General features: G+C 42.7%; 1 protein-coding gene across 1 annotated transcript; it reads left to right on the top strand.

Moving 5' to 3' along the window:
* Positions 1 to 3265: 3265 nt before the first annotated feature.
* On the top strand, positions 3266 to 6042 carry LOC118783990 (trypsin-like). The gene is made up of 5 exons (XM_036537954.1): positions 3266 to 3319; positions 3654 to 3816; positions 4559 to 4818; positions 5190 to 5326; positions 5893 to 6042. The coding sequence occupies exons 1-5, from the start codon at positions 3280 to 3282 to the stop codon at positions 6040 to 6042; spliced, it is 750 nt and encodes a 249-aa protein (XP_036393847.1). The 5' UTR covers positions 3266 to 3279.
* Positions 6043 to 10308: the final 4266 nt, after the last annotated feature.

Raw genomic sequence — 10308 nt, 5'->3', positions numbered from 1 at the left:
AACTACAATCTGCGCTGTTTCGCGAGCATAATCATTTATCGTGAATTGTGAATTATTTGTTTTATTGTTAATCAAGGAGGATAAAGGGGGACAGGCTGAAAGTAATGATAGATTTAAAGGTAGTGTTTCCGCTTCCCCTGTTTCCAGCTCACCCGCAGCCACTGAAAAACATATGGGGAAAAAAACTAACGCCACATACCGGGGATAGCTGTTATTGCGCTAAAAATAGCTGTGCGATACATCACGACGGCTGTATCATTCAGCCCTACCCAGTGCAATTGCAAACTGTATTCAAGTGGTCCCAAGTATAGCCTCTATATGCCCAGCGCAGGTTTGACTTCCTTTACATTTACATTTAGCAGATGCTCGTACCCAAAGTGACTTACAGAGGGCTATTTAACAGGCCGTTTTACTGGTTTTTACATCGCTTAAAGTAGAAAAAAAGTAAAATTAATAGTAATTAGTAATAGCAAATAGTTAGGGGGGGCTAGTTTGTATTGTCAGTTCCGAAGTCCTCGAAGGAGGTAGGAATAATGATGAAATGACGAAAGAGGAGAGAGAGAGCCTTCCCCCACCCAACCCCTAAATAGAATATAAACCAGAAATCTGCGATTTCAAGACACGATTCCTCAAGACAATAACAACTTGCTTTAACCACGCTCCCATCGGCTCTGTAAGAGCTAAACAGACCAATACGAAAATCATATGTGTCACATGCGAAGACCTTTATATTACTTCTGGCATTTTTAAAAGCGGGGTAGTTGGTTAAAAGTATTTTTGCGTCTTTATGGCCATACGTTTTGAGCAGGCACTATGTCAGTCAAATAATGGAATAGTAAATCTAATTACCTGCGTTTGGTATTAGTCTATACCAAACATAAACAATAAAATCTGCGCATTGGCTACTGCAGGTGACAAGCAGCCTTTAACTGCCCAGAACTGGTCTCACTTCCTTGTTTATAGTTACAGAACCATTAACGTCGCATTATAAAACAATGCATAGACTTTTGTGAATTGACTGTACATGCAATGTAATTTTCCGTTTTTCACCTAAACTAAGTAACAAAAACACATTGATTCCGAATTGCATTCGTCGTATTGGTAAAACTATATTCAAGTACACACAAGCGACCTTTAAATTCCTAGCGCATGTCTGACTTCCTGGATTGCATGTAATCATTTGGCAGACGCTCTTACCCAGAGCGATTTACAGAGGGTCATTTAAAAGGGCCATTTCAATGTTTGTTTGTTTTTTTTTTACGTCGCTTAAAGTAGAAGATTAGTAAAAGTAGTAAATTAGTCCTCTACCATAAATCTGCGTAGAATTAAGACATGATTCCACAAATGCTCCGATGCTCCCATCGGCTCTGTAAGGTACCCTGCTTAAGAGCAAATGAACAGCAGTAGGAACTATTATTTTTCTAAAACTGGTTAATTACTTTAGCTTTAGCAGGGGTTTACGCCACAGACGAGGTAACTGCACTCTTTTAGAATTGGGACAGGTGTCATTAATAAATGAGATTCAGAAGTTATATGTCAAACTTCATAGGGTTCAGTGATAAAGTCGTTTAAATCCCATATGCATTTTCTTCAATGTTTATATTTATGTTTTGCACAAACACACCACATTACTAGTGTATTCATTTAATAAATCCCACATCCAGGTCAGTTTCAAGTCCTGTTCGAACTAATGATAACCTCACGAAAAGCATAAGGGCCACAACATACTGAATAGCAAAGGTATATTAATTACATACCTTGGTATGGCATTGTCTTTGCGATGAAACATCAGATACAGGTTCTTTCAGCTTTTCAGCAGTTGGGTACTCTGACAAAATCGCTAACACATCGTACAGACCAGTTGTCTGGTCTAAAACGAAGTGACTAAAACGAACACAAAATGAAAGCAACTTAGATCAGCTGACGCACTTTATGATCCTGCCATACATTTCACATTAAGCTTAACACACAGGCTTATGTCAGTTTGCTGTACGTATTCTTTTGCATAAACTAAGTAAAAAAATATTCCAAATAGTATTCGTTGTGTTCGTAAAACTGTATGCGTCACATGATTATATTATTGCTGAGCACATTCTGCGCAAGTTTAAATGGGCTAAACTGGTTTCACTTTGACATCGAAAATGGGTTTTGGTTTCGCTGTTATATGAATACTGTTGATGATACAACACACGTGCGGACACACTCTTGGGTTTGTATTATTTAAAAAGGGACTAGTTTTGGCGCGTTATAAGTGTCTGTCTCAATGCTGCAGGACTCATGACATCACCAGCTATTGCTCAGTTATGAGCTTAGTCCCGCTCATTGGCTCCATGTGTTTGTATGCATTCATTTCAGATCCCTTGTATGTGCTTACTGCTGTTCCCTACTGAGTTTCCCTTCATCTTCATTGTGTCACTTCATCCTGTATTCTCTCCGGTGCCTTGAGATCGCCTTCTGCCAACAGACCACGTCTCGTATTTTCTGGCACCGCTCTAAAACTCTGTCTTTTCCCTAGGAGATGAGATAAAGTCAGAATTAAAATCATCTCCCATTACCTCTTATTGTCCGCCGACATGCCGTCCTACTATGCGCACTTACAGCAAGGACTGTAATTTTCTCCTGTTCACACCTCATTTCACACATTCTTTTTGCTTTATTCTTTGCTTTACCCTTAAAGTCTTTACTAAATATGAAATGATTCCTTCCTAACAAGTACTGTTTACTGATGTTAAGCGCTTTCTTGCTGTTATTGTTTATGTGGCGTTCAAGTTTCATATTTGATGTTACATTTTATTGCATTGTGTTTTATGGTAATTTACAGTATGTGCGATGTCTTTGATAAGGGCACCTAATTTATTATTCATACTCCCTCTTTATTCAGCACATTGCACATGTAACTTGTGGGAATAAGTACAGAGAAAAAGACCAGCACCCCCACTAAAACAGATATAATCCAATAAATATATGTTAATATTTATACCAGTTGTCAAGGCCATGCACTGACTTTCTACATGGTAGGGGCTCACATTTATAAAATGGCAAGGCTGAGCACCCTGATCAAGGTGGCAGGGAATCTGTTTTCTGGGAATTTTCCATAGCAGTTCTTATAAACACATTAAAACAAACTGAAATTGGGTGATAAAGGGAAAGTGTCTGGTGCACAGGTGACAGATATGCCCGTTTTTCCCTTGGCTGCTGTGCATAGCAAGGGCAGAGGTATAAATGTAAGCCTGGGCAGACACACACACACACACACAAACTCACCCAAAACAGAGGGACATGAGATTCATTCTGCTGGCCATCGCTCTAGGCTGCGCAGGTAATCCACGGCGAACACACAGCTGTCTTGCAAACTTTTCTGTAATACATTCTGCCACACAAACATTAGATTAATGCATTACATTACTGTCATTTAGCAGACACTCTTATCCAGAGTGATTTACATAGGTTACAGTTTTTACATGTAAAAACATTTATACAGCTGGATATTTACTGAGGCAGTTCTGGGCTGGGTACCTTGCCCAAGAGTACAGGAGCAGTGCTCTTGTGGGGAACCAAAACAGCAACCTTTTGGTTACAAGTCCTGCTCTTTAGCACTATGCCATGCTATCGCCCCCATTGTCACCTGACCCTCTGGTGTTCTCACCCTCAAGCGGCTGACCTGACGGAGGACGGGAGAGTAGTGAACGGCTACGACTGCCGCCCGCACTCCCAGCCCTGGCAGGTGTACCTCACCTACAGCGGGGGCAACCGCTGGTGCGGCGGGTCCCTCATCAACCAGTGGTGGGTGTTGTCTGCGGCCCACTGCGCCAAGCCGTGAGTATGCCCATCCGCCCAGTTCAGCTGATTCATGAATTAGATGCCCTTATCAAAGACCTCGCACATACTGTCAATTACCACAAAACGCAATGTAATAAAATGTACAATTAAATATGTAAACTTGAACACCATATGAGCAATAACATGAAGTTGGTGCTTAACATCAGTAAACAGCACTTTTTAGGAAGGAATTTGCACTTCAGCCAAAAAGCAAAGGGAGGATAAGCACTGAGGTCTAACACAGGTACATGTATAAGTAGAGTAAGGAGCCCTGAAGGCTTTAATGCAGTTCCCAGTTTCAGAAAACTGAAGCTGTAATTATAGATGTCCTGTCTACAGTGAAAAAGCTACAAATGGAAGTGAATAGCGAGTAAGAGAAAGTGCTGAGAATTGCTGAGAGTGAAAAAGTTAAGTTCTTAAACTGAGAAAACAACCTCTCAGGGGGTTCATGGTTTGGGTTAATAATATTACTTTACATTGCATTTTTGTCATTCATCAGATGCTCTTATCCAGAGCAATTTGCATAGATCACAGTTTTTATATGTTATCCATTTATACAGCTGGATATGTACTGAGGCAATTGTAGGTTAAGTACCTTGCAGCAGTGCCCCAGCAGAGAATTCCGCTCTTATGGAAGGATAGCCTGAGAGAAAGTCAGAATGTGATAAAGTTACTCAGTGATGGATGAGGCAGAATGATCTAGAATGTCATAGTGCTATATCGCAACCCCCCCTCATAGTGCAAGCCAGTTGGAGGTGCACCTTGGCGAGCATGACACCTACCGCGAAGAAGGCACAGAGCAGCGCTTCTGGGTGTCAAAGGTCATCTCCCATCCCTACTACAACCCTCAGAACCTGGACAACGACATCATGCTCATCAAGCTGGCCCGTCCCGCCCAATACACCCAGTACGTCCAGCCCATCCCCCTGCCCACACGCTGCCCCTACACAGACGAAAACTGCCTGGTGTCTGGCTGGGGCAACACCATCACCAATGGAGGTGGGTGGAGAGGCCTGTGTGTGTGGGTGTGTGTGTGTGTTAGACCCAGTGTCATGCATTTGCATCAAAACCATTGCTCATGCTTGCATTATTATTATATAAAAGCACCCAGTTTTGTGTCACATAAATTTACCAAAGAACTTTAGCCCCACTTTGGCCAAAAATTGATTTTCTGCTATCTGTTGATGGTCACCTTATGTGGGTTAGGAGTGTGCTCCACAGGAGAGGTTATTTTCCTGGGTGGTAGCCAGTGGGTTATGAGAGCCAGTCCAGGGAAGCCTTATGTGTAAGTGTGCTTGTTTTCACAAGCTGAAATGAGCGTGCTTGGACCTTTGTATGCATAAACCCCCTCTCCACTCCACTCCTCTCAGTCCAATACCCTAGAGTTCTGCAGTGCCTGAACCAGCCCATCATCGATCATGCCATCTGCCGCAATGCCTACCCCCATCTGTTCACCGATAACATGGTATGCTCCGGGTTTATGCAGGGAGGAGCCAGCAGCTGCCAGGTCAGTCCATTGCACAGCACTGAAATAGGGGTGGGCTGGTCAAGGGACTGGGTGATTACACACCAAGAGAAAATAAGAAAATAAACCCTATGGAAAGCGTTTCTATGGCTGTACTGAAGAATGAAAAACTCAGCCTTTCACAAACAATAGATGTGATCTGTGCTCGATACAGTATTTCCACAGTATACCCCAGAATACACACTTTCAAACCACTGATTGATTTTCAAATTAATGTCAAAATTCCAAATTAGCTGTACAGTTAATATCATCACATTTATACTTTTCATGACGGGTAATTTTTGAGCAAACTGTCCTAAGTGGCCAATGGTATTTGTGAGGTTACCTTCACACACTGGATGCTCTCCTGTGTTCTATAGCATAGGCTTTGGAACTGGGCATGTCCTTTCTAAGGCATGCATAGAGCTACAGGATTGTTGTCAACCCCATCAATGACATTTCTCTGCAATCGTACAACAATTTAATGGTGTGATTGCAGTCAGTGATTGCAGTGTTACAACGATTTCATGGTGTGATTGCAGTCAGTGACATCTCCACCCCCTCTACAGGGTGACTCGGGTGGCCCCCTGGTGTGTAACGGTCAGCTGCAGGGCGTGGTGTCCTGGGGCTACCAGTGTGCACAGACCGGACACCCTAGTGTGTACGTTCGGGTGTGCCGCTATAACGACTGGATCAACAGCATCATGAGCAGCAACTGAACACACACAGGAGAGGACATACACAGTGTTTCTGCACATGCTCACGTGCACACGCACACGCATGCATGCACGCACATACACACATACACACAAAAACCACACATTTACAAGCAAGCACGCATGCACACTCACACATACCCGCATGCAGGGCCACACACACAGACACTGCCTGATCACACTCACTTAACAAATACATTTGCAGGCACACTGACACTGAATAGATTTATAGGGTCTCACATTCACACACCAGCTTCGTTTTATGCGTGTTGTATGCAAATAAACAGAAAACAGTAACCTCAAACGCTGCCTCTGTTTTGCAAAATGAAAAGGTCTCTGTGGTTATTTTTGGTGGTTTTCCCCACTTGCTTTCCCCGGTGTGACTCAGTACATTTTTCTCTAGTCATTCCCTGTACAAGATGCCTCTCTGATGTCAATGCCTCCTGGCGAACGTTTCTATCTGGAAAACAATGCACACAGCAACACTTTCTAGGGGAAAATCTTTTTTTTTTCTTCAGGCATGTCATCAGCCGCCACCGACTGGGCCTCCACAGCAACAAAGCTAATTGGCTTTGTTCTGGGGGGGGTAGGGGTGGATAGGTCGGCCGGGGTCCTCTTGTCGCACTGTTTTCAGGCACCCTGCAATTTGTCAGTGGCCTGTGAGGTGCTGGGATTACATGAGCGGAACAGTGTCTATCCTCTAATGACTGCCCACTGCACTGTAGTGCGCTGTGTGATTTTCAGCGAGGAAAGTAGCCATTGGCTGCGTGTGAGTGTATTAGAGGATTACACTGGTCTTACCTCAGTGCTCCTGCTTGAGCACGTGGTGAGATGAGTTTAATATACAGTACCAGTCAAACGTCTGGACACACCTGATTAAGGTAATTGAAAACATGCATTCAGAGACATTTTGATCTGAAGACTTATGCTTAAATGCTTGAAATTGGTTGCATTGGGTTAATATTTTGATTGGTTCTTTATAACTGTTGATTCCAGAAGAGGGCTACAATAGGGGGAAAACAGCATTAAAATGTATTCACATGGATGGGAGAAATCAAACAACATATTCATGACACCTTTACTGAAACATATAGTGGCTTAAAGTACTGGCTTAAAGCTAAAGGAGGGTAACCACCAAAAATCTTAGAATGTATACAGCATACCTTAACTTTTAGCCCGTGCACTTTTTTTGATGTAAGGAACAGGTTTTACAGTGCAGAAATCTCTCATTTCTTTCTAAAGGAATATCTTTACATCTTCAATGTATGGCATTTCTCTGTCTCCAGTAGACACATGTCCCTCATGTGTGACATTTTTCTCTACGAGAAAAGAGAATATCTTCTCCTCGATCTTAAAATCTTTTAAATTACTACTTACTTACTTTTTTTTTACCAAGTGTACGTCACCTCATCTCTGTGTGCCTCCAATTCCCATAATGCACTGCGATGCCTCTGCGTATCGGCACCACACTGTTCACCTGTTAAAAAAGGTTGATTCATTTTGTAAAGAGTGAAGCAAAACTAGCTCAGTATTTGAAGACTAGACGACATGTACAGATTCCTTCATTTTTTTATTTGTAAGTCATCAAGTATTTGTTTTGGTAAGGATTAACGTCTACTGTAAAGGTTTTAAAATATGCAGTAGGTACCTATTATAGTAAAGGCAAAGAACAACACATCAAATTTGAGATTTATCATGATGCTACTCTTACTCTAGTTTTCCATACTTGACATTTTTGATAGTATACAAACAAAAGAGATGTGAATTGAAAGTAGAGCTCCTTTCAGATGTCAGTTTTTTGTCAGTCAGTTTGCATCACATTTACGTTACATGCATATATCAGCCATTCTTATCCAGAGTGACTTCCAGCACAATAAAACATAAATGTATCCATTCAAGTTAAATGAGCAACAGCAACAGACCAGGCCAACAACAGTCCCAATCCAGCAACTGTGAGCATAACACCATTCAAGCCCTACCACAAGTTAACCAGTGTGATCTGACTAGGCAACAGAAGCTGAGTACACTACAACACTTCATCACAATACTACACATGAAATAAACATAAAATACTATAAGTAGTAGGTGTTAGGGGGGAGGACCGAGATGAGGTGGAACCAAGATACAGCCTGAAGAGGTGGGTCTTTAGTCTATGCCAGAAAATGGCCAGTGACTCCGCTGTCCTGACCTCCATGGGGAGGTAATTACATCACAGGGATGGTGTCTGAGAGGAGTGATCCTTTTGGGATGGGACAGTCAGCTGCCCCATAGTTGCAGAGCGTAGTGATCTTGATGGAACATAGGGTTTGAAGACTGATCATAGGTATGAGGGGGCTGTTCCATTCACTGTCCTGTATGCCAGCACCAAGCTTTTGAACTTGATTTGAGTGATGACAGGAGGCCAATGAAGAGAGGTGAGGAGGGGAGTAACTTGAGGATGTTTAGGGAGATTGTAGAGAAGTCATTCAGCTGCATTCTGGATTAGCTGTAGGGGGTTTGATTGCACAATCAGGAAGAAAAGTAAAGAGTGGGTTACAGTAGTCCAGCCATGAGAGGACCAGGGCCTGAACCAGGAGCTACAGTTTCTGGTGACATATAATAACCAAGTTAAGGAAAGAAAGCTGAGCCTGAAATAACGCCTTGCTTGCCCCCTGTAAAACCTGATGCTGGGAGATAGTGATGCCAAAAGAGGACCATATGGTCAATAATGATTTCCACATGCTGCGAGTGGGGGCTCTGAGACGGCAATCGTCCCCACCCCCATCCTACACTGAGTTCACCGCACTGCAGTTCAGACACCTTATGTATTAGCTCAGGGTTTTGTGGTAAACGTACTGTCAGCACCTCTTAAGTAATCACAAGCCCAGGACAGTATAGTCCATCACACAGCACGCACTGGGGGAAAAGGGTCATTATAGCCCACAACTGAAATGCCAAGATGGGCCTCTGGCACAGCATTTTGTCAAATACTGTTGCCAAATTATAAATGCCAATTATAAATTTTAGAAGGGATGAAGGCCTCATACAATAGCTCAATTTAAACTCCTATTCCTCTTCTCCATTCCTTCTAATATCATTTTATGGCTGTGCTGTTGGTGTGTATCAGTATATATTACACTATATTAGTGTCTTAAATGACAGATTACGAGTAGCTCTGTATCGCTGTTGTGCTATTTGCTCAGTTTACGTGGATCTCTCTGTTTGTGCATGGTATAATGTTCAGGCAGTCCTCATCTCTCTCTCTCCCTGATGCACTGGCCTTTGTAGTGTGTGTGTGTGTGTGTGTGTGTGTGTGTGTGTGCGATTCCCATACAGCCATACACAGGCATAACATGTTCAGACACAGTGTATAGGAAAAGATTAAAAAAAAATGAGTGAAAGAAGTACAGTCTTGCCTTCTTTCACCGTGAGTTTACAGTTTCAATCCAAACAGATCAGATTCTCCGCCTGGTGTTTTTCTGCTGCTCTTTACATCGGCTGCACGACAGCACCTATTTTAACCAGCGGTCCCTGCTCTCAGTCCACAGTTTACACAAAGCCCAGATGTGAGTCCACTTTTGCCTGGGTGTTTATTCGCACTCTCCCTGTTCAAATAACGAGAACGGCACAGTATTTTGCATGCCCAGGACACGTACGTTTCACTCTGCGGAGGGAGAGTAACCCTTTTGTCTCAGTTCCTGGATGAGGGAGTGAAACTGGTGTTACTGGTGGATGGTGATGCTGGGTAGTACCGAGCAAGTCCAAAATGTTCCATAAAGGATGCAGTGAGCAAACGTGAGCAAATTGCCAGTGCATTATATGCCCTCTGTCTCAAATTTTTCCTCCAGCCCTTGGGATTCTGTCGCTTAACATGTAAAAAGGTATCAGAGACACGTGTATCAGAGACAAGTTTTTCTTCACTTACTCCAGTAGGTGGCGCCAGACAAGATGTTTCACTGTGTGATTTTTGTCTGTGTGCAATTCATTCAAATTCGTTTATCCACCAGATGGCGATAAAGACATTCGTTTTTTTTACATTTGCTTTGGCTCATAGTTCAGAATACTTTGCTGAAGTTCAAAACTCACAGGGTGGTCACAGAGTTTCGAACTTCAGACTGAAAATAGTCCCTCTGTTGGGTAAAGGAACAGTGAACACAGTGGGAGGAACATCACAGTGAACTCTGGATCTGCTGCAAACCACTTCTCACACAGCTGATGCATGTTGAAAATTTACTTTTGCATTAGGATGTGCAAAACGATAGTGCAACACATCCAGAAAATTCAGCTGAT

Source organism: Megalops cyprinoides, chromosome 10 (assembly GCF_013368585.1).
Source record: "Megalops cyprinoides isolate fMegCyp1 chromosome 10, fMegCyp1.pri, whole genome shotgun sequence".
NCBI classification, from domain to species: domain Eukaryota; kingdom Metazoa; phylum Chordata; class Actinopteri; order Elopiformes; family Megalopidae; genus Megalops; species Megalops cyprinoides.
The sequence above is the reverse complement of the archived record's forward strand: the minus strand, read 5'-3'. Positions and strand labels throughout refer to the sequence as shown.